This window comes from Ursus americanus, chromosome 3 (genome assembly GCF_024610735.1).
Source record: "Ursus americanus isolate L20-20 chromosome 3, mUrsAme1.1.p, whole genome shotgun sequence".
Lineage (NCBI taxonomy): Eukaryota > Metazoa > Chordata > Mammalia > Carnivora > Ursidae > Ursus > Ursus americanus.
In genome coordinates this window covers 36,223,887-36,249,682 of record NC_142129.1, presented here as the reverse complement: position 1 = coordinate 36,249,682, position 25,796 = coordinate 36,223,887, and the positions used below count along the sequence as shown (strand labels likewise).

At 37.5% G+C, this 25,796-nt stretch overlaps 1 protein-coding gene across 2 annotated transcripts in view; it reads left to right on the top strand.

Moving 5' to 3' along the window:
• The window catches only part of ZNF277 (zinc finger protein 277), a 103,898-nt gene that overhangs the window by 47,205 nt on the left and 30,897 nt on the right, over positions 1 to 25,796 (top strand). The window contains exons 2-4 of one of the 2 annotated variants that reach the window (XM_045792822.2): positions 10,624 to 10,825; positions 16,114 to 16,202; positions 16,472 to 16,554. In XM_045792822.2, coding sequence (XP_045648778.2) covers positions 10,624 to 10,825; positions 16,114 to 16,202; positions 16,472 to 16,554 — 374 coding nt within the window. The remainder of the gene's footprint in view (positions 1 to 10,623; positions 10,826 to 16,113; positions 16,203 to 16,471; positions 16,555 to 25,796) is intronic. The other variant, XM_045792823.2, reaches the window with a different exon arrangement.

The window sequence follows — 25,796 nt, the reverse complement described above, 5'->3', positions numbered from 1 at the left end:
TGAATTTTGTTAAATGCTTTTTTGCATCTGTGAGCTGATCATGTGATTTTTATCTTTCATTCTGCTAATGTGATTTATCAGATTGATTGATTTTCATATGCTGAACCATCTTTGCATCCCAGGGTAAATCCCACTTGATTATGGCATATAATCCTTTTAATGTGCCATTGAATTTGGCTAGTATTTTGTTGAGGATTTTTGCATGTGTATTCATTGGGGATATTGGCTGGTAGTTTTCTTGTAATGTCATTGTCTGGTTTTGGTATCAGGTTAATGCTGGCCTCATAAAATGAATTTGGAAGTATTCACTCCTCTGATATTTTGGAAGAGTTTGAGAAGGATTAGCACTAAGTCTTCTTTAAATGTATGGTAGAATTCTTCTGTGAGGTCCTCTGTTGCCAGGCTTTTCTTTGGAAGTTTTTCATTATTGATTCAACCTCTTTATAGGTCTATTCGGATTTTCTGTTTCTTCGTGATTCAGTTTGGCAGGTTGTACGTTTCTAGGAATTAATCCGTTTCATCTAAGTTATACAATTTGCTGGCATATAGTTATTCATAGTAGTTTCTTATCCTTGTATTTCTGTGATATCAGTTATAATTTGCCCTTCTTTCATATCTGATTTTGAGTCTTTTTTTTTTTTTTGGTCTAACTAAAGGTTTGTCAATTTTTATCCTTTCAAAACACGAACTCTTGATTTTATTGATTTTTTTGTTATTCTTTATATCATTCTGTTCTAATCTTTATTATTTCCTTCCTTATGCTAACTTTGAGCTTAGTTTGTTCTTCTTTGACTAGTTCCTTGAGTAAGAGTTAGATTGTTTATGAGCGCTTTCTTCTTTTTAACATAGGCATTTACCATTATAAGCTTCCCTATTAGTCCTGTTTTTTGTGGCATCCCATAAGTTTGTTGTGTTTTCATTTTAAGACTTGTTTTGTGACCTAATGTTATTTTACTTCCTTAATTAAAGATGTTCTGTATCTACTCACAACTTAAAAATTAAATATAAATCTTTGGGCTGGCATTAAGGCCCGCCAACATGTGATCCATGTACCCTTGCAGCTTTTTCTTACTTAGACTCTAGTGCTAATTGGCTATTTTAACTACCTATGTATACTTGCTGGAATTCTTAACCGTTTCAAGACTCCTCTATGAAGAATTTGCTTCGTTTTTCCTGATTTGTGTTCTTCGTTCCCTCCCTTTCCCTTGATTTATATGGTCAACTTTGCATATTGTTGACTAGTATTATAATTATTTGTATAGTTATCTCATTTTCCTCCAGCAACTTCTTCATTATAGGGATTTTATATTAATAATCTGTAATTTTGATAGTGTCTAGCATATACTTTCTGCATAGTAGGCACTCAATTTTAAAATGGTAAATTTAGTATATGTGCTGCCGAAGCGAGCACTAAAATGGTAAATTTAATAAAAAATTTTCATCTTAAATGTCAAGACTTAGAAAGTGGCCAAATAAAATTATACTTGCTTTATTTCTTTCTCTTAATTTTATCTGTCACAGTCACATTGAGGAACTCATCAGATAACTTTTTATTTTAAAATTTTTCAGTGTTAAGGGCACCTGGGTGACTCAGTTGGTTGAGCATCCAAGTCTTTATTTCGGCTCAGGTCATGATCTCAGGATTATGAGATCAAGCTCCATGTTCAGCTCCATGCTGAGTGTGGAGCCTGCTTGGGATTCTTTCCCTCCATCTCCCCCTCCCTACCGCTGCACAAAGCTCACATGCTTTTGTGCTCTCTCTCCCTGAAAAAGAAAAAAAAATTCAACGTTAAAGAAAATTGGGGGTAAATGAATGCATTCACAATCTCATTGTTTTTCTTTTTGGATGTTTTCTTTCAAGGCTTGTACTTGTATGTGGATATATGTAACATGTATGTGTGTGTGAGGAATTATATGCAATTCATTGTGGATTAGGCTCTTTTCAACAAATATCAAACATGTTTTACAGTATTTCTCCATGTCTTAATTATCATTTAGCAAATGCGTAATATACAGCACAGATATGCCATTTTATTTTTTTAAAGATTTTATTTATTTTTTATTTTTATTTTTTTTATTTGAGAGAGAAACAGAGAGCACAAGCAGGGAGAGGGGCAGAAGGAGAGGGAGAGAGACAGGCAGACTTCCACTGAGCTGGGATCCCGACATAGGGCTCACTCCCAGGACCCTGACATCATGACCTGAGCCAAAGTCAGATGCTTAACCAACTGAGCCACCCAGACACCCCTGCCATATTTTAAAGAACTGATTTTCATTTGCATGACACTTAGGTTGTTTCTATTACTTTGCTTTATAGGTGATGTTGTAATAAAGTTTTTATAGCTGTTTGCTTATGTTAAATTAGCTCCTTAAATTTCTAAGCATAGGTTTATTAGATTTAGGGGTTGAATGTGTTTATAACCCTGTTTCCATACCAAAGGCTGTGGCAAACCCGCCAGCTGTAGTTGAGAGTCCTAATTCAGCACAGCCTAGTTCAGCACAGCCTCGTCAGCAGTCTCAGTGTGGTGTCAAGAATGTATAACAACACTCACTTAAGTCCATCCCCGCCTTGCCCATATTCCCCTACTCTTAGTAGTTGTATAGTAAATTAATATTTTTATTAGGTCTCAGTAATTTACAAAATGAATTATTAGCCCCGGGGGTAGTTAAATAAAGGTCTTACATTTTTACTGTGAGCTTTAGAGATAGGTGTGCTTAAAAAGACGAGACCCAAGGGGCGCCTAGGTGGCGCAGTTGTTAAGCGTCTGCCTTCGGCTCAGGGCGTGATCCCAGTGTTCTGGGATCGAGCCCCACATCAGGCTCCTCTGCTAGGAGCCTGCTTCTTCCTCTCCCACTCCCCCTGCTTGTGTTCCCTCTCTCGCTGGCTGTCTCTGTCAAATAAATAAATAAAATCTTTAAAAAAAAAAAAAAAAGACTAGACCCAGTCTTCTCCATTTTCCAAATGCAACTGTATGGGGCACACACTTAGAAATTAAGGAACTGACAAAAAAAAAAAAAAGAGAGAGAGAAATTAAGGAACTAACTTGTTCAGGAAGTAGAAGGTTTTTTGTTTTTGTTTTGTTTGTTTTGGTTATAAGAGGAATACCCTCAAGAACTTAGAAATAAAGTTACCTTCTTGGAGTTTAACTTTCAGAATAAAACTAAGACATAATAAATGCATTTGAGTTGGCATCGGAGTCCTATGGAAAGGGATGTTTGTCAAATCAAAAGCTTAGAGAACAGGCCTGAAAATATCCGGGTTGATAAAATACTAAAGAAAGCAATCATCAGGGGCGCCTGGGTGGCACAGCGGTTGGGCGTCTGCCTTCGGCTCAGGGCGTGATCCCGGCGTTATGGGATCGAGCCCCACATCAGGCTCCTCTGCTATGAGCCTGCTTCTTCCTCTCCCACTCCCCCTGCTTGTGTTCCCTCTCTCGCTGGCTGTCTCTATCTCTGTCAAATAAATAAATAAATAAAATCTTTAAAAAAAAAAAAAGAAAGCAATCATCAAATATATTACACTAATATAAATAACAAATGTAAAGGAAATGTTTACTTTGAAATTAGGTGTTTGTTTATAGCATTTTCTAAGTTAAAACTACAAAAACAGAAATACCATGCCCATCTTCATATTCCAAATTTTATCATTATCAATTAGATTATCAGAGTGTGATTTGTTTGATCTGGGTTGAGTATATCACCAAATTACTGCTTTTTTTTTTTTTTTCAAAGTTTTAGCAGTGTGATGGTAGTGTGCAAAGCAAAGTATGGGTACTTCCTTAAAGGGGAAGTGATGTGTGAGGTGTTGTGCAGTTTCCCATGAAGGATTGCTGAAAAACTTCTCATCAATTATTTGTTGGTGCGGGCTTTTCTTTAGTCATTTGACTTAAGGGGGACAGAAACCTCAGAAGCTTCTTGTTTTTCCTTCAAAGCACCAGCAGCTTTTATCTACTTGGCAGAAATGATACACTGTAAAGTCTAGGGTTGTCATTTTAGCACATAGATGTATTATGAATTCATGACTGGTTTTGTTCCCTAGATAGAACCCTACTACTCAAAGTATGGTTGTAGATGAGCAGACTGACATCACCTGGGAACTCAGACATGCAGAATTTCAAGCCTTTTAACCTCCTAAACCTACTTTGTTAGTTCATATCCTCCAAAAAGCACACACTAAGATGGGATTTGACGTGTAAGATATTTTGGGGGGAAGATACCAGAGGAGGGAAAAAGGAGACAGTGCTGGAGGAGGTGTCATTGAAGGTCTGATCCCTGTGAAGGAAAGAGGGAAGGAAGGATTGTGGAGTAGATGTCAGACCACGGCACAGTTGTTTTTTGTTTTTTTTTTTTAAAGATTTTATTTATTTGACAGAGACAGCCAGCGAGAGAGGGAACACAAGCAGGGGGAGTGGGAGAGGAAGAAGCAGGCTCCCAGCAGAGAAGCCTGATGTAGGGCTCGATCCCAGAATGCCGGGACCACGCCCTGAGTCGAAGGCAGACGCCCAACGACTGAGCCACCCAGGCGCCCCGTAGACCACGGCACAGTTGTAAGCAAGTTTCTGACAAGCTGATGGGAGTCCTCCAGCCAGTGTCACATGTCAGTGAAATTCTGTGTCTCCCAGGAACAAGTCAGCCTTACTATTTCTGCTGCCTCTAATCATTTATTAAGAGCAGGCTGTGGAAGCTTGGCTTCAGTGCAAGTAGGATTTCAGAGCACAGCACCTGAGACTATCTTTCAATTTCGCTCACAGCAGCAGGAGATTGGACTGGCTGGCATGTTTCCCTGGCCACCACACCTCCTGAATCAGGATCTGCATTTTAACAAAGTCTCCAGGTGAATTATAAGCACATTAAAACTTTAAAAAGCAGGATCCTAGAATAATAGTTTGGCACTTTGGGGATTTTACCCAGAGTCAGTAAAATTGTTTATAATCAGCATAGGATCTCCTCAAAAATTCAGCTCTCTTGGGATGATATTTTTTACAGTTCATTTGAACAGAGTTGCTGTTCAAAGTGAGAACTAGAGCAGATAATTTGTTGTTGTTAATTTATAACAAATGTGTGAAGCAGATTTGGGGCCAAAACAGACTTTCCAAGATGCTTTGCCTCTTTGCTGAAAGGAGCTAGATATAGTTTATTTCCTTTTGCCTTTTCAAGTTCAAGGTCCCTGTAGCAAAGAATTCTGTATTTCTGTATTTATTGCTTTTTTTTTTTTACCATGTGGTAAGTTGTAGGTATGATTCTTAGGTGGCAGCTAGAAATAAACACTCTGTTGGACAGATCTTCCTGAGTTATCTCTGCTGACCCTGTACTTAGTATTTGAGAAGCTCTCTTTAGGACAGAATACAGTATCAGGTAAGCTTTGCCACAAGGCTCTGTTCCGTGTTTACAGACTTTTCCATGAGTTCACCATAGTGTCATGTATAATCCCACAATCACCATGGGATCACCCTTTGAACCATTGATCCTCAGACTTCAGTTTAGGGACAACTGCTTGGTAAAAGTTACATTTCCTCAGTCCACAATAAAGTCCTGAAATCATTACTTTTTAAAAGGCCTCCAGGTGATAAAATGCAAACAGATTTGGAAACCACTACTCTAAAGTAAAATATATACTTGAGATTCAGGCCTTTCCCATAGAAATATCCTCTGATGGAGTGGTATAATTTACTCTGCATTCCAAATGCCACTTGTCTCTGTCTACTGGCCAGTATGCATGAAAAATAAAAAGAGAACTTAGAAATTCCTAATTAAATATACTTTTATTATACTCAATAATACTTGTTATCTTAGAATTTAGTGTAATTTTTACATCATTCTTTTTTTTTTTTAAAAAAAGATTTTATTTATTTAGTTGACAGAGATAGAGACAGCCAGTGAGAGAGGGAACACAAGCAGGGGGAGTGGGAGAGGAAGAAGCAGGCTCATAGCAGAGGAGCCTGATGTGGGGCTCGATCCTATAACGCCAGGATCACACCCTGAGCCGAAGGCAGACGCTTAATGACTGCACCACCCAGGCACCCCTACATCATTCTTTATAACCAGTGGGCTCATTATACCCAGGCCCACAGCACTAAAGATATGGATGTAATTATTCTGTACTACTCTCATTCCCCTGAAGACAGACAGTCATAGGTGTTCCCTGAAAGGATCTTACCTAGAAGCTGAGTTAAAGGTACAACTCTAGTTTTAAGTAACTCTAGTCTTATTCATTCTTTCGTACACTTACCTAATACCATCTATGGTTCAGGCACTCTACAGTCTACACTAGAGATACGAAAATAAGATTTAGTCCTTGACCTTGAGGAGTTCCCATACTACCCTAGAGACACATATTACAACAGAGATATTTGCTATTGTTGGGCATGGCGAGATGGAGTGAGTCAAACCCTCAAGAGGAGTTGGGGGCTTGGGATGCTGGCAAACAAAGAAAATAACACAAATGCATCACATTAGACTCGAGTCACTGCTGCCCTTGTCCAGCAGCCATGCCAAGAATATCTAACTTTGGAGCAGGTCACCTGCGCTCATTTAAAACTTAACTCATTATCCATCCCTCTCACAGAGCAAAAAAACCTGCTTTTGTACATACATTTCTAGATTGGTGACTGGCACCCCTCATTCATGCTGCCTCCCCAGCCATAAACTCAGAAGGCAGCCTAGTCGTCGTCTTCGCCGGCCAACAGGAAATCAGGAACTGTCTGTTTAATCTCTGCAGCCTCTCCTCTGTCCGTCCCCTCAAAGCACTACTAACATTGCTGCCTCCATCCTGGACACTGCAGGAGTCTCCCAACTGGCCGATCGCCTCATCTTGAGACTTGTCTCTAACTCATCCACTCTCCCCCGTTCACTGTAAACATTAGGAGTGGCTCTACTTCCTGTAGGAAAAGGTCGGACTTCCTCAGTCTTATGTATAGGTTAAGAGTGCTAATGCTTAAGCCAGACTACTTGGATTCAAATCCCAGCTCCACCACTTACTAGCTGTCTAGGGCAAGGCCCTTAGCCTCTCAGAGTCTCAGTTTCCTCAACTATAAAATAGGGAAGGAAATGGAATCTCTGTCATAGGTTTGTTGTGAGGGTTGATTGTGTTAATACTATACATATAATGTTAATACTGTACATATAAAATGCTTAACACTGCCTGGCACAAAATGAACCCACAGTGGTGGTGAGAGTCATGGTGTGATAACACAGTGTACATGCCAGGTAAATAAACACGACCAGAACTCATCTGGCCTTGCAGGGGTTAATAGTCTGAAGTGGGGAAAGAAAGAGGTAAACAAGTTACTTCTTTTGATCGATGCTGTTGTAAATTTGAGCATGATGCTAAATGATTAAGGAGTCAGAGAAAACACTAAAATCTTACAATCTTAAACACTAAAATCTTAAAAATAAAAAAAAAATAAAATTTTTATTTTCTAGGAGTGCCTGAGTGGCTCAGTCAGTCGAGTGTCTGACCTTTGATTTGGGTCAGGTCATGATCTCAGAGTTGTGATATCTAGCCCCCACATTGGGATCCGGACTCAGAGTAGAGTCTGTTTAAAGTTTCTCTCTCCCTCTCTGCCTCTCCTCCCCGTCCACACACTCACTCTCTCCTCTCAGATAAACAAATAAATCTTTAAAAACAAATTTTTCTTTTCTGGATTACATAGTAACTTGAGTTCCCAAAACGACTTAGTAGTTCCTAAACCACAAGTTCCTCATACAAGAAATTTGCATATTTATGATTTTGTTCCCGTATGCCTGTACAGTAACCACAAGCAGTTTGGTTCTAGTATGTGTGAACATTTAGTTTCATTCTCTTAGGAATAATTTGAATAAAGAGAGACTGGGCATTGAACATACAAAAGGGAGGAGAAATGAACCACAGAAGAATATTAGAGAATTTGTAGTGAAGCCCTGGGAAAGCATACAGACAATGACGGAGATAAACTGCACCCAGTGGTTATTGGAGGAGGTGGCTGCTGAGATTTGCTGGTGGAAGTATTATTGCGGAGATTGCAGAACACTGGCAGAATACACAGAAGTTCAGTGTGGCTTGTAAATACATATGAATTCAAAATAGCACTGAATGTGTACATTGAAGAAAAACACAGATTTGGGGAATGCCTTTTGGAACTGGGGGCAGAATAATGTGTTTGAATTTAGTCTTAACTTACTGTGTTTAGGCCCCTTAATGTAACTTTTCTAAGTTTCAGTAGTCTCATCTGTAAGATGGGGATTATAACAGTACTAACTGGAAAAGGTAGCTATGATTGCAAAGTGCCCTGAAGCCCTTTGCTGGTAATTTACAGATATCAAACACTTAGTAATGTTAGCTGTTGCTATTGGTGATGATTAATACATTGTTTTCTGTAGTTAGGCAAAATGAATTTATACATACATCATTCAGATTTGGGGAGAAGGGTGTAGGATGGTACCTGTTATTTTCTAGATGGCAGGTAATGTTTACTAATGGTAACTTTATTTAGAATTTTTGTTATCTTTTGTTGTTCCATTCTAGTGAATGAAAAAATATAGTTTCATAAGTGTATTATCTCTCTTTCCCCGTCCTATTTTTAACAGGGTTTAAGTTCCCACAGAGTTTAACCTACAGCTGAAGACCAATAGAACTCCAGAACCCCTTGCTTCCATTGTATAATTTAATAAATGTAATAGTTGGTAACACATCACTTTTGTTAAGAGTGTTTCTTGAAGTTCTTGTATATTTTAAATATTCTCTCCATTGTCATGTGTACCCAGTTTTCACCTTTTCTGGTATTAAATAATTTTATGGAACTAAGATAAAAGTTTAATTTAGCGTACTTTAATATGAGCAGAGTATTATGAATCATGTATTAGAGGACATGTCCTTTGAGACACCTTCTCACTCCAGCACTGTTAAGTGACTCTCCTATCCCCATGCACCCACAAACCCTATACATTCTGTCTCTCTCTCTCCTTTCAACTTACTTGTACTGTCAAACACGTTGCAAGCACTTTAGCCTTGATAATTAGGATCCTATCATGCAACATTAAGCAGAAAAGATCAGCACTCAGTAGTAGCTACTTAGCTGGTTTTTGTGGAGTGAATAAATGCTTACCCAGAGCTAAGGCCATGGTCGTCAGCGCACCAGTGACTGTTTCCATGAATTGGGCAATTAAGAAGCCCTTTAGAAATAAGGTAAAGTAAGATAAAAACAAGGAGTAAAATTAGTAGTAAACTAATTCCAAAGACTTTTCTGTGGAATGTCTTTTTTTTTTTTTAAGATTTATTTATTTACAGAGGGAGAAAGAGAGAGAGAGAGAATGGAGAGGAGGGGCAGAGGGATAGGGAGAGACAGTCTTTTTTTTTTTTTTAAAGATTTTATTTATTTATTTATTCGACAGAGATAGAGACAGCCAGCAAGAGAGGGAACACAAGCAGGGGGAGTGGGAGAGGAAGAAGCAGGCTCATAGCGGAAGAGCCTGATGTGGGGCTCGATCCCATAACACCAGGATCACTCCCTGAGCCGAAGGCAGACGCTCAACCGCTGTGCCACCCAGGTGCCCCAGGGAGAGACAGTCTTAAGCAGACTCTGAGCTGAGCTTGGAGCCCAACGTGGGACTTGATCTCAGGACCCTGAGATCAGGACCCTGAGATCAGGACCTGAGTAGAAACCAAGAGTTGGATACTTAACTGACTGCAACACCCAGGCACCCCAGAATAGCTGTCTTTCTTTATGAAGATTTGCTGCCCTTCCTCAGATGCTAAATATCTTACCCTAGTTGCCTAGTTACTTACTACTCAGTAGCTTGTGTAAGGTGACAGGTCCAGCCTTGCCCCCTGGAAGATTGAAGAGGGCTCCTGACACAACTGGCTGTGGTTTGAGGCCTGAATTCAGAACTATATACCTTACACAGCTCAACTTTTAAAGATACCATAGATGATGTTAGGAAAATGAATAGTATCGGCAGGAAAAGTGTTTATGACATATGTCTAGTAATTGAGCACTCATCTCTTTGTTCACAAGAACTTGAATTATGGTACATAATTGTGTAACAAGCAAATGGTAGACATAAATCAACATCAAAAATTGCTACCTGGGCCACCCAGCACATGCTGTGTCAACCCAATGTGAGAGCTGTCTTCTTTGCACATGAAAGAGTTTGCAGGTGCAACAGGAAGCAGCTTAAAAGACTGGCCTGGTATCATCTGGAGCCTCAATATATACCATTTACTTCCCATAGTGTGATGACTATCAGCCATAGGTCACAATTGGGCCATAGAACCTTAATCCAGCATGTTGCAGCCGTCCCCCTGCAAGTACCCCCGGAATTGACATTGGCCAGTGTCCAAGAATGCTTGAACAGCTGCTGTGACAAATGGGTTTCCCCCATTCAAGCCGGCAAATGGGGAGTTTGAGCTGCTTTGCAACACTCCCTGCTTCTAGGTTGCAGAATCTATTTTAAATGATAATAAAGTATCCTGCGCTCTGGCACTGTATATTTTTCATTTTGGAAAGACGAAACTATCTTTAGGATTCTTTTAATGCAGGAGGTGAGAAATGATCCTCAAAAGTTGATTTCACCTTTTTCTTTTCCTTTTCCTTTTTTTTTCTTCTTTTTTTTCCCGCTTCTGCTTTTGCTTTTTCTCTCTCCCAGACAGTAAGGATTGTATCCTGGAGCCGCTTTCCCTGCCAGAAAGTCCAGGTGGCACCACCGCTTTAGAAGGTTCTCCATCTGTGCCTTGTATTTTCTGTGAAGAACATTTTCCTATGGATGAACAAGACAAACTTCTGAAGCACATGATTATTGAACATAAGATGGTCATAGCTGATGTCAAGTTGGTTGCTGATTTCCAAAGGTAAATTTTGTTTTTGTCCATGAAAGAATTAAATTCATTATCCCATAAATGGAAGGCATAACTTGTAGATAAGTTTATATATAAAATTATTCCTAGGCAAATATGAACATTCATATTCTTTTTCAAGCATTGTTGGTGACAGGGATCTTCAGTTGGAGCCTGTCAGGCCAAAAGGGTATTGTCCAAAAAACTCTCAGCTTAAGTGCTGTGATGAGGTTGAGAACCAGGGGGGAAAAAAAAGAGTCTTTCAACCAGCCAAAGGGGTATAAGAGTAGACAGCTGTTGAGGTCAGTGAATGAGGTACCGAGAGGAAGAGGATGAAGAGGATGAAGAGCAGATAGATAGAGGTGAGTGGTTGAGGAAATGCCAGCCGTGGGTATGTGTTGAAATGGAGGAACTTCACCTATATAGCCAGGACCCAAAGTGAGCTACACTCCAATTTATGAGCACCTGACTTAGAATATCCCTACCAACAGACAGGTAATATAAGCAATTATTCATTGTTTTCTAGTTCCTAATTCCTAGAACTGATTGTCCAAGAGAAATGCCTTTCCTTAGCAGATGGAGTGAAGCAATTATGTTCATGTTGTTATTAGTTGACACTTGGAAGCATTTTCCATATACACAATATCATGGTAATTAACTGGCTTTGTACAGTTACTGAAAGCATACATTTTGGTATATCTGGCCAGGACCCATTTTGAGATATTCTGACCTGATTTCCCTACAAAACACTGCAGTAGCCCAGGTGTTGTAATATCTCTGCATCTAAACTATATATAATCTGCCAGACCACATCATTCCTAGCAAGCTACTTCTTTCTCACGATGGGTCTTGCAGGGCAGCAAGCTTTATTACTAAGAGTGGACTATGAAATAGTCCTAGGGTTGAATGCAGGCCTAGGGTTGAATGCAGACTTGGTGACTTCCTGACCATGTAACTTCTAACAAACTACTTAAACTACTCTAAGCAGCAGTTTCCTCATCAGTAAAAGGGGATAACACCAACTCGCACAAGAGTATTGAGTATTATGTAAAACAAGACATGTATAGCACCAGCTAGTGCCTGGGACATCTTTTATATCCACCAGATGGTACCAAAAATTTCATTATATTTTGATTACAAAAGATATATATTTGAAATCTTAGTTTTCCATGACTATAGCTTGAGTTTTCTATAGGTATTTATGCTGGTCTGAAAACCTGATTATTATTTGTCAAATATAACTTTTAAAGAAAATTTAATTTAGGATCCTAAATACTCTAAACTTTAAGAATGAGTTTGTTTAAGTTGGAATAGCCAGAATGCCTACAGAAGTAATATTAGCTATTCTCTAACCCTTCATGTTCCTTTCAATTGCCTAGCACCAATACAGAATGTCTGTTGAGTGCTTTCTGTATTATTATGACCCCTTATATCCACTCAGCATTGCGATTTTTTAGTAGATTTTGGCATTGCCTAATCAGGAAGCAGAGATAGAATAGTGAAGGAGAGATGAATGGTTTATGCTGCCAGCTGGCAGAATAAACTAATTATTACATAATTTCAGAGGAAGCACTTCATACTTCTCATTCTCATTCCTTAATCTTTATTTTCAGTTAAAATATTTGTGGTTTTGTGGGCGTGTGTGTGTGTGTGTGTGTGTATTTTGGGAGTATTCTCATATATGATTTCTAATTGTATGTAGTCAGGTCTGTTGGATTTGCTTTAGATACTTTTTAGGCTAGAGATCTTCAACTTCTTATCAAGTAACCATTGACAGGGCTATCAAATGAGGTGTTCTTTGGTAAGTTGTATCACTCAACTTTTCTTTGATGTAAATCTATTCTTTTACTCCGCTTTATCATGTAAATGCAAATTCTCCCTCAGGAATTGGAGGAAAATATGATGATCTACCAGTGATAATTGAGATTTTTCTTTCTCCTAAAATCTGTGAAAAATATCTAAATTTGAGTTTGTTCTTTCCCTTTGTGCTTATATATGATAGCTAAGTAGCTATATTTGTACTAACCTCTCTTTTGTATCATTGATACTAACCTCATCTGTATGTGGGCACAAAAATCAAATTATTTATTAGGTCTCAGACTTAGGAGGCATTAATTAAATGTTGGAATCAATCACCCTCTAAATGCAGTTATGCAATAAAATGGGTGCTTTAATTAAAAAGCAAAAGATACATAGCTGATATATGTAAGTGCTTTCTAAATAAAGTGTGCGGTTAACATGTACTTTAAATTTGGAAACCTAAATTTTCCTTGTCAGCCATCCTCCCAGTAAGCTTCATCACTCTGGTGGTTAGTTCAGATTGACCAAGAATGTATGTGAATAAACTCCGGCTTTTAAATACTTTTTAATATATCAGTCTCCTTTAGATAATACCCTTCTACTGTTTAGGAAAACCAAAAATTCCTCTCCAAAACAATACAAATATTGATGATTTGTGAGAGTTAAGTTGGAATCTTCTCAACATTATGTGACTTTTTCCTAACATCAGAAAAGTTGCAGGGGTGGGTATATGTGTGTGTATATGTATAGATTTATATGTATGTGTGTATATACATATGTATGTATACATATATAACTTCTCAGAGAGGAGTTGTTTCTCCTGAGTACAATAAGTAATAAAGATGATAAATAATAGATGAGATAGACTTTGTTTGTGCTTTACAGGAAAGAAGCTATAAATTTTCATGTTAAATATGTTTAACATTTTCTTTATTGGAAAAAAGTTAACAGTAAAACTTTCTCAGAATAAAACAAAAATAAAAATCTTTCCTTTGAGCCATTTAACACAGTTATTTATACTGAACCATTTGCTAGCTTTATTCAGTAAATAAAATTTTTCCAGAAGATAAATGCTAACTCTTTAATTCTTGCCCCTTTCTATATTAAATTCCACTCATTCAGTGCTACTTAATTAACAACCATATCTCATATCTTTATGCCTCTGTCAGTAAGTACACCAATTACAGTGAGGGGCTGGGCAGACAAGATTACTAGAAGGTTTTTGGGGGGACACAATTCAGTGAAACATTAAAATTCTTTCAATGGAAGAAACTATTTGCTGATGACCTAATAATTACTCTTAGGGCTTTTTAACGAAGTACAACATGCTTCGATAACTGTCCTCCAAATAAAGAATTCATATCACATATCATTTCTTGGCTGCCTTTAAATATTGAGTGATTGCAACTGTAGCTTTAAATACACTAGAGAAGTAAGAAAACATGAAGAAGAGACGTACTAAATGATCCCTTAACATTGAATGTCCCCCGGATGGTCTTCAGTGGAGTGGTAATCAGAGTGAGGAACCTCTCCATGGTATATTGTAGCAGTAACCATGATGAAACTCCATTTCAAACTTGACTGTCCTGGTGTTTCTTTAGGTCCATTATCTCAGCACCCGGTTCTGCTGTATGAATTTGCTTTGTCATGAAAATAGATGGCTGTGTAGTACGGTTTGGAAGAACAATCCATCTTCTATTCCTGGCATCTCTAATAGAGGTTGTCCTGTGTTCCTTCATCCCTGGCACTACTATGCAATAGAAAATATGCTGAGGGGAGAATAAGGAAAGTGTCTGAGAGTGTCATTTTTATTTTCTTATGTCTTCTCTTGACTTTTATTTCTCCCTTTTTCTCTCTCTCCTGGTCTGGGGGTCAGTAGTGGGGTATGGAAAAGAGGAGAATGAGAGTAAGATACTGTGTAAGATATTGAGGAGTGAACGGTGCTTGCCCTCGGTGACCGAGGAATGTTTCCGCCTTTTGTAGGTACTTTTCTTCTTTTTGTGCCTGTCGATAGATCCGATATGCACTTGCCTTCTGCATCTGACACTTCTAATATGGAAGCCAACAAACTAGCCATAGTGTCGGTGGTTATGGTTTGGGGGTGGGCTGGAGCCTCAGATACACCATTTTTAGATCTCTTAAGATAAGGTCTAGCAGTATTCTGTAAGAAAAGAGTTCTCCCCTTATTTAACCATCCAGGTCAGCAGTGTGGTTGTACAGGAGAAGAAGGAACTAAAACATGGTTGTATTTTCATACGTTCTTTAACTGCTTTTCCTTACATGTTCTAAACTCAGTGTTGTCATCTGTTTATATTTTTCTCTGTCACAGTTCTCTCTCAGCACATTTTTTTTTTTTCCAGATACATAAACACCCTTTCTGTAGAGCACCATGGGGTTGGGACATTAATATTAACAAAAAGGGAAAGAAGAATTAAAAGGAGACAAAATAGTGAGAGTTGAAGGCTACTTACAGAAACTTACAAGAATCTTTAAATGCTCTTCTACCTCTTAAAAACATTTCTTGTTAACCTATGTACAAAACACTGCTAGGTGCTATATCAAGCCATTTAAAATGTACAAATTTTTACTGTCTATTACTAAATCTATTCCAGTAAGTCCCATCCCTTTCAGGGGTTTTTCTTTTTCTGCTGTAAGTGTTTTTGGGTTTTTTGGTTGTTCTTTATCAACCATATAGCCTGATAAACTGTCAGCTATTGAGTCAGCCTTTCCATGTCCCTTCTTCCCATGAAGGAGGCTACCTTCTTTTCTTGGTACCATTTGATAAATTAGACTGCAACTGCCAATATAAATCGTGTTAGATAAATGGGAAGATGAACAGGTTGTTGAATCCTGTCATCGTACTCCTTCTTTCATCAGACAGTGCAGGTCTGGTTGTTACGCTTTGCTTTAAAATTTACCCAGGGTGCTGCTTTTAACTCCACTCATTAGATACAACAATTGTAACCTTGGCTGGTTTTCCAAAAATCTGCCTCATTTCAGGCACAGTATACACATACAAAATTTTTCTATCTTGTCATATAGATATTGAATTTAGACGTCTCATTGCATTTTTTTTTTGCCTTCAGTTCTTTTTATGTGTAAGATAACCACCCAGCTTTCAATTTATTGGAAAATGTGTGATAAAGCCTATTTAATCATTGTCGCATTTTAAATTCACATAAACTTAGATGTGATTTCAGAAAAACTTCATTATTACATAAAAATAATTCATTTTAATTTCCCCATATGTCTGTTTATTGAATTTGGGGATAGTAAAGTTTAATCATGTCCATGCCTTTACAGAGTAATTTCATTTCATTAAATATTTATTTCATATTTCTACAATGCTCTACTGCCTTTCCACTTACAAATTTTCTAGCAGTTCTCAGTCAACATTTGATTTATTGTTTTGGGATAATTAAACAGTCTTATAAAATCTTATCACTCTATAGTAAGTAGTATATTGAGTCTTCTTATCATCCTTTCTTTTTGATTATTCTAAGGTACATTTTATATTGGAGGAAAAGGTTCACTGAACAGCCCATTACAGATTTTTGTAGTGTGATAAGAATCAATTCCACAGCTCCACTGGGTAAGTATACATCTTAGCTACCATATTTCCCCTACAATCCAAAAATTCAAAGGAATTATCTTACTTTCTTAAATTAGAATTCTCTCACATGATGGCTAAAATTAAATTGCTCTGTTTTTGTTGCCTAATTTCAATAAAGCTAAACAGAACTATATACCAGAAAAGAGATCTAATGGACATACATATATGTATGTTTTTTAAAGGAATAAATCCTTCTGGAAAAAAACTATAAATACCATTTCTTATTTATTTTCCTAATCTCTCAACAGAAGAACAAGACAATTACTTTTTGTTATGTGATGTTTTACCAGAAGATAGACTACTTAGAGAAGAACTTCAGAAACAGAGACTGGTAAGAATGGTTTTAGAGGATGAGCAGTGTGTTGGAAATACATGTAAAATCATTTTTGTTATTCTTGTTTGTTTTCACTTTTAGTCTGTAAACTTTCAAGCATACACAGATAATACATAAAGATCTTAAAACAGAAGATAAGTATACTCGATTGAAGATTAAAGCGTTTTGTGTTAAAAATGCAGCGAGAAATTTTGGCTTTGTTTTGCTTCCTGGATTATCTCTAAAATAACAACAGAGCTTACACATTTTAGTGTAATTTTAGCTGCCTGGCACATGTAGGGTTCAGCAGTCGTGGAAAAATGCCCTCAGCTAAAATTGAGTTGAATTAATTAACTTTTTTTTTCCTCCTCTTCACTGGAATGTGCTATGCACTAGCACTTCTTTTATTCCCCTTTATGAATTAAGCATATGGTTTGATCATAGTAGCCTTTCTCATTTTCAGCTTTAATCATAAGCAAGCTAATTTGAAAATCTCAGCATTTTTGGTCTTTAAAAAAGGTAACAACATATACAAGTGTGAACATTTTTATTTTCGTAAGTTGAACAGAAATTGGTTCGTTTTTTAAAGTTAATAATTTTGTTTGAAAGTATGCAGTTTTCTATTATTTGTGATTTAATCTCAACTACTACTTGAAAATGACTTGCTCCTCCTTTAGTGGGTACCTTTAAGTGTTCCTACTGTCTTTGGATTTACCTAGATAATGTTATGACAGAGAGCTGTGATTTCAGTGTTTTCTGCTAAATTCTCAAGACATTGAAGAAGAAAATAAATTCTGTCATAGCCATAGGATTCAAGGAAGCCTACTGAAGCACATTATGTTTTGTAAACACCCCAAATGATTATTTCTCACATAGGGAGAAAGGATATTGTTGGGTGTTGATTTATATGTCAGAAAAGTTATGCTTTTACTGTGGCAACAAACCCAGTAAAAAAAACAGGACTTCTTAAGTCTTTCTTCTTTCCCTATTATAATGTCTTAAGTAATCTACAAAACAAGGATGACTTTGCAGTCATTTTATGGGTTTTGTTTGCTTGTACTTACTCATAATTTTTTATTGCTTTGAGTTTTTTCACTGTTGCTCACAGTGGCCTTAATCAAGAATGATCAAACTGACATAATCCTAGTACCCCCAAGGATTTCTTTATATCAAACCCTATTGCTTCAGCCATTGCTGTTACTCTATACACAGAATCTTTACTGTATATCTGCAGATAGATGCAGTCTCAGAAATATTACATCTTTAAAATTTAGGTGACCTTTTAAGATTCTGACACCAGTTTCAACATGTGTGGTTTTTCCCCCAAAACACCAAGCAATTCTCCAACACCAGCTGAGTATCCTACAATTCAACTCAATTCTGACACTATCTGCCCAGAGATAGTATCAGATTCCACAAATTGAGGCTCAGTCCCACAAAACTGCCCTCCGCTTCAGATGACAGTTGCAAGTCCAGGTTGTTACCTGTGCTTCTGACCCTGACTATAAATCAGAGGTTTCCATGACCCCCACCCTCCATCCACCTTGGGTTTCCAGTAATTTGCCAGAGTAGCTCCCTCTAGGAAACCAGTTTACTCACTACATTACCAGTTTATTACAAAGGATATCAAAGAATATGAATCAGTAGCAGATGAAGAGATACATGCATGGGATGAGATCCAAAGCAAAGGAGCTTCTGGCCCTATAGAGTTTGGGGCCTGGCAAGACAGCCCATGGACGTGTTCTGGTTCATCAACCTGGAAGCTCTCCAGACCTTGTCCTTTTGGGGTTTTTGTGGAGGCTTCATTACTTAGACATGACTGATTAATTTATTGGCCTTTGGTGATTGAACTCAGTCTCCATCCTCTCTATCCTCCTAGGTGGGACCAGGGTGGCTAAAAATTCTAACCCTCTAATCACATGATTGGCTCCACTGGCAGCCATCCCTCACATCCTTAGGTTACTTGTGTGCTTTCCAGAAGTCACCTCATTAACATATCAAAAAACACTTTTTATAGCTCTGCACACTTAGGACTTTCGGAGCTACGTGCAAGGACAAAGACCAAATATGTGTTTCTTTATTAAATCACATCACACCTTCTTACTAACTTTATGGTCTGACAAAGTGATAGATTTGATGAAAGTGAGTGTTATGGTAGCTAAACAAAGTGTGAAATTGCAGCCAGTTCATATATATGTATATATTCGTTGAATTCCTGCTTAACTAGATAATCATACAAAGGGGAGAAATGGCTCATGTCATAAAAGAGCATTGAGTCTAGAGAAAAAAGACAAATATGTGTTCTTATCTCAGTACTGGAAATGATAGACTTTCTTGCAGGGCTTGTGAAGATTAAGTAGATACTGCATGTAATATACTTAGAACAGTATCTGCCACATAGAAAGCACTCAATAAAGGTTGTAAATAACAATAATAATACTGTGTCTTAACAATGAAATGGATTTGGGCAGTTGGAGAGTTGTGGAAATGGGAGGAAATATGCGTGTGGATCCAAGTATTCAAGATGTCTGGAAAGTTGATTAAGTCCAGTCTGGCTAAGGTAGAAAGATTTTTGGAGGAGTATGAAATGGATTTAAAGAGATGAGATGGAGCTAAGTTGTGGAAATCCTTCAGTGCCAGGAATATTGACTTTGTAGTGATAAAGACCCATCGATGTCTCCTCATTGTCTATGGGAGTGAAGTGGAGAAAAGATGATAAATACAGCTTTGAAAAAATCCACTTAAAGCTGACAAACTCTGGCAAAGAGCAGACCGACGTGGAGATGTGGAAAGAAGCTAACAGTTACTGAGTGCCAGCCATATGCCATGCCTTGCCTTAGGTCCTTGCTTCATGTCAACCCTGTGAAATAACTATTAAATGCTGTTCTGTTCATGAGGAAACTGTATCCAAGAAAGACTAATTTGCCCAGGACCATGTAGTGAACAAGAAGCAAGCTGGGGCTTTAAACCAAATGTGCCTGATACGTGCCTTTTTAAGGAGTGCCATGCCAGTCTAGTAGTAAGTTACTCAGCTTCCCATATGCCTTACTCTTATCCTAGACTCTGGGAATTGCTCTGTCGTGAATGCTCAGGGTCTGACAGGTTTGTGTAGGGAAGGGATTCAGGCTAGGTTTGGAGTTTAGGGAAAACAGAGAAAATTTACAATAAGCCACCACTGGGATTCATGGCTAGAGGATCAACAAGAAAAGACTTGCCAAATAGCAGGAAGACAGGTTGAATTTGAGGTCAGCCATTTCATCGTAATTTATGCTCTATAGTATGGAAGCATGAAGTTGGTGTGGGTGATGTTCCTTTGCAGTGATGACAAGACACCTCTCTTTTATGTATAATGAGCTCTACATTTTCAGTAACAGGCATTTCCAGAAAGAAGTCCACATGATCAAATCGAAAAACTTTGAGCAAAAGTAATAGTACACCTTCTATCTTCCATCAAGGACAAGAACTTTTTCAGCCGCTTTTAAGAATATGAATTGGTGTACCATTCCTGAAAGGTGCTTTGTCCTCGTGTACTGGAACTCTTGAAGAGATTTATGCCCTTGGTCCTTAGTCTCCCTCTAAGAACTCCTCGGAGGGTTAAGTCACCCACTTTGCCACAGCTTGGTAGTTTTTTCCTTATTTGTTATTGATTATATTTTTTCATGAATTTCTCTTCATTCATCAGCGTTTCCATCTGGCTTCTGGAAAATGTAATTTAAACCAATTAAGTTGCATTATGGTACTTGATATATAATGTGAACTCAGCTTAATGTCAGTAGGATCTCAACTCAAGTCCATAAGGGAAGGACCCTCAAACTGGAAAACCAGTATGGCATTTGCTCTCCTGATTTGCATTAATGGTAACTCACATATGGATTATAGTCTTTGATATTTACTCTCTCATTTGAAACTCTCAGTAAAGCATCTAGTTTAATACTTTTGTATGATTTGAGTTCAAATCGACTTTGTCACTTCTTTGAGGGCAGTGTCTTATATTTAAATGTTCTTCATATATACAATGGAATATTACTCAGCCATCAGAAAGAATGATTACCCAACATTTGCATCAACATGGATGGAACTGGAGGAGATTATGCTAAGTGAAATAAGTCAAGCAGAGAAAGACAATTATCGTATGATTTCACTTATTTGTGGAACATAAGGAATAGCAGGGAAATCATTAGGAAAAGGAAGGAAAAAATGAGGGAGGGGAAAACAGAGGAGGAGATGAACCATGAGAGATTATGGACTCCAGGAAACAAACTGAGGGTTTTACAGGGGAGGGGTTGGGGGATGGGCTAGCCTGGTGAAGGGTATTAAGGAGGGCACATATTGCACGGAGCACTGAGAGTTATACGCAAACAATGAATCATGGAACACTACATCAAAAACTAATGATGTACTGTATGGTGACCAACATAACATAATAAAAAAAATAAAATTAAAAAAATGTTCTTCAGTAGTACTCAATATATTGCTAAGTTCATGTTGGTATTTTCCCCTAAACTCCCCCCCCTTTTTTTTTATTCCTATTTCTGTGTGAGTAGCTGGACATACGTAGAGTCTAAATGATTCACTTCAGGTTACCATAGCAGATTTAAGGCTAGAACCATATTTCTTTTTACATTTTCTTGTAGACCTCACTGGTTCCTTGTGACATTTGTGAGATTTGTGTGTGTTCCCAGTTTTCTTTTTGAAAAGCTTGATTCCTATTTAACACTTTTTTGAGTTTTTTTATTTGTACTCGGAAGGAAACTACAGATTAGAAAAGATTCTTGAGAGTTTAATAGCTTGTATACCTTCCTTTCTTTAGCTTTCTTCTTTAAAAATGTTCCCTTGGGTGCCTGGGTGACTCAGCCAGTTAAGGACCCAACCAGTTTTGGCTTGGGTCATGTTCTCAGGGCCCACATCAAGCTCCACGCTCAGGGATTCTCTCTCTTTCTGTCCCTTCCCCCACCCCTGCCCTGCTCCGCTCACACCGGAAAGAAAGAAAAAGAGAGAGAGAGAGAGGGAGAAAGAAAGAAAGAAAAGAAAGAAAAAGAAAGAAAGATCTTTTTAAAAATAAAAATGGGGCGCCTGGGGTGACTCGGTTAAGTGTCTGCCTTTGGCTCAGGTCATGATCCTGGGGTCCTGGGATGGAGCCCTATCTCGAGCTCCCTGCTCAGCGGGGTGTCTGCTTCTCCTCCCTCTCCCAGTCCTCCTGCTTGTGCTCTCTAACACACGTTCTCTCGCACGCACGCAAATAAATAAAATCTTTATTAAAATAATAATAAATAAATAGATAAATAAAAATATTCCCTTGATCTCATCATTCTACTTTAATATCCTCCAGTGGCCTTTTACCCTCTTTTTTCTTCAGTGGGTATATCTAAGTTTCTCAAGGTCGTCCCCTCATCTAGGCTGCGCGCTCTCCTAACCGCTGCTGCTACGCTGATGGCTCATATTGCTGCTGGTGCAGAGTAGGCGGTCAGAATACCTGTTGATGGAGTTCATCTACAGCTTCCATCCTGGCTTACCTGTCTGAACCCCAATATTAACTTTCCTTATGTTAAACTTCTCCATGTGGATTTCCAGTCAACACCTTAAGTTGAATGTGCCTAAAACTGAACTTACTTCTTTCTCTACTGAAATTTGTGATTTGCCTGTTTTCTTATGTAATAGTACCACCATTCTTCTGGTCAGTTTGGAAATTTTAAGATCATCTTTAACTCCTGTCAGTTCCACTTCTGAGTCCCATTTTCATACCTTTCTTTATAATCCTCATGTCTTTAATCTTACCTTGACAGTGGACTCACCTCTCCGATTAACATAGCCTCTAGAATTTTAATATTAATATAATTTAATATTTTAATATTAAGACATAGCAGATCATTTTATTCTGCTAAAACCTGCAGTGGTCTTTATTATCTACACATTCTTAAGATTTTCTGAGCTAAGCCTGCATTTCCAATGTCTTTTATCTTTCAGTTATCCAGTGTCCAGTTCATTCATTTATTGAATAAATATTTATCTTGCACCAGACCATGTTCTAAATGCTGTTGTTCTGGCAATGTTTGAAATAGGCCACAGTCCCTGCCCTTATAGAGACTGCGCTCTAGTGAAAACACTGCTTGTCTCACATTTACTCCAATGTATAATGCCAGCCCCACTGGTCCACCTGTATAAATAACATACCCCTCAAGATATTGCTTCAATGCCACATTTTCCACAAAACCTTCCCTGATGCCACCTGTGAGAATTAATAACCTCTTCAGATCTCTCTTAATACACTATTTCATTTGGCTTTTCAGTTACAATTGTTCAGAAACCTGTCTTCCTTACTAGAATAAATGCCTTTTAAGGGTTAGGATTGTCCTGTTTACTTTGTATCTTCTCTGAGCCTTGTTCATAAACGTTTAACTTAAATTTAATCCTCGAGTATTGGTGAGATAGGTCTATAAAACTGTATAGTCAGATCTCCCTGATTTTTAAAAGAGATATAAAATAGCAAGGCAGACATCTTTAATCACTGGGTTACACCTTAGTATTAAAAAGCACTAGTTTTTCAATTGGCCTGTAGGAGAAGATGTGGCATTCATAAGCTCTCAGTAGCAGTATGTAACTTTTAATTAAATTGGGATAAGGGGAGACATCCATTTAACTGCATGAAAGTTTCTCTCTCTCTTTTTTTAAAATCACTATTATATCACCTTGAGCAGTCATTCATGACAACTATAAATATTGTATGACAATTTAAATTTTTTAATTTAAAAACGTTTGATTTTAATGCTGCTTCATATATTCCATCCCCCCCACAATAAAGCAACAACAAAATGAAATTCTGTATCTCCTACTAAGATTTTTTTCCTCATGCCACTTTTCTTTATAGATTTTAGAGATTTTTAGTAAAGGATTAAATTATTTTCTATTGATGTCTTCAAAGTAAAAAGTCAGTTTACATTTATACCTTTCTGGCGTAAGTCCTACCCTTGTAGCACATGCCCTCTAATTAAATCTGAAATAACTTTCCCAAACATAAAGTGATATTTCCCATTGAACTGTAACATTATTAACAGTCAACAGAGATCAAGTTAGCCAAAATGACCACCGAGCAATTTTAGCCTTCAGATTAATGTTTCTATTTAGGAAATAAATATAAACCCAGTCTGAAACTATACTAAACAGAATCCTCAGGTTTACCATTTTGAATGCCTGTAACAGAACTTAAAATTTACGTGGCGCTTTTTCCATACATTGGCTTTATAAGACCAGTAAGACATCATTATATCTGTTTAGATGGAAAAAACAAGGCCAAAGTTGTTAGGAGAAATATTTGAGGCCACAGTTACATATTGTATAAAATAGGAAGGGAAGCATCTCAAACTCCTGCTATTTCCCAAACCCCATGCACCATTCTTTTTACAATTGTACCAGGATCCTTTGTTCAATTTGATCTTCTATAAGCAAAAGTGACATTCTCTAAATTGATGTTTGTTACAATGAATAAAAATGGATGAGTGGAACATAAATACCTATGTAAATAAATAATAGTGTTTAGTTTTTATTGCTAGGATTTTTTTTTTTTAAAGATTTTATTTATTTAGGTGACAGAGAGACAGCCAGTGAGAGAGGGAACACAGCAGGCGAGTGAGAGAGGAAGAAGCAGGCTCCCAGCAGAGGAGCCCGATGTGGGACTCGATCCCAGAACGCCGGGATCACGCCCTGAGCCGAAGGCAGACGCTTTAACGACTGCGCTACCCAGGCGCCCCTATTGCTAGGATTTTTTTTTTTAAGAAAATCTGATTTCTTACTTTATTAAGTCAGTGGTAGATCGTAAGTTCTTACTCCTTTGGGCCTAAGCTTCTGACATTTTCTTTTCAAACTTAAAGATAGTGTGTTTCCAGAGTTTTCCCTATCTTTAGAGAAACATAAGGCTGCATCTGACCTTGAGTTTGTCTAAGAATACACTTCTTCAGGCAGGTTGTACTGTACTGATCTGTGCCCGGCCATAGTTCTCTCCTCTTTTAGTGTGGCCACCTTTCCATTATTAAAATCCTTCTCTTCTTGCCTAGGCTAGATACCCTCATATCTTTAGTCCAAATAGAAATTAGCCTTTTCTAATTCTTATGTGTTTAACTCTTGTAATTTTTTTCTTCTGTCCTTCTACTTTTTTTTTTTTCAGTGTAATTGTCTGTTCCATGTTAATGGTTACCTTTATGTAATTTTTTTTCTCTACTGGTTAGTTCTGTCTCTTCTGTCTCTTCCTTTCTCTTAAAGCCACCTCAGTGCAACTCCAAGTAGAAGAAAAATACTGTCTTTCTGTCCTATGTAGCAAGCAGATGGTTGTTGCTGTTATCATTGCAGTTTCAGAGGGGGTGGGAGGTGCTGATGTCTTTCAAGAAGGTGGAATATTAGTCACATCAAACCTTGTGGATTTGTGGGAGTATATAATAAACCAGTTAAGAAATTTCTCTCTGGCTTTTTTGTTTTACTGTCTTGCGTTAGTCATTGACATGTCTTTTCTCGTTTATTTATTAAGATCCTTGATATTATTGTCAAGTTAATTTTCTGTCAGCTCTCATAAAATGCTGATTTATTTTAAGAAATGGTATTGCTTTAATATAGTTACTCCTGCCTCTACATGCAGAGGTGTGTTTTTGTTTAAGTATACTAAGTGTATTTTATCAATGTATTACTAACATGAATTCAAAATACTCAAGTCATCAGATTCTGGCAGACAGATTAGTCTTTCCTGGGGCTACCTAGCATTTTTTGACACTTAAAAAGGAATTCTTTGGGGAATATGTAGCTTTTTACTTGACCCCTGCTCAGAGGGCTTCTAAAATATTTAAGTAAGTTGCAGGCAAATTCTGTTCTGAATGTGGTTGAAACTATACATCGATCTCTTTACACAAAATTAATTCATTTCCATTTTACTTTGTTAATCAAACTTGCTCGCCATCCCTTAAATTGGTGGAAGTTTACTGAGCTTTTTATACTTTAATTTCCTCATACTGAGTTTTTACGTTAGAGAAAGGATGTGATAGAAAAATAAGCCTTCACCATAACTCTGAGTGAGATCAAAATGAAAATACCATGCTTACTATAAGAAGATATGAGAAATGGCAGAGAGAACAAGAAAGGATGGTGTTATTTTTTATCCTTCCTGAGTTTGAAACAATTTGAAGACCATTTCAATAGTTTATATAATGTTCACTCATTCAGTTTCATATAACTCTAGTAAATGGAATTTTCCAATACTTTCAAATTTATTTAGAATAAAA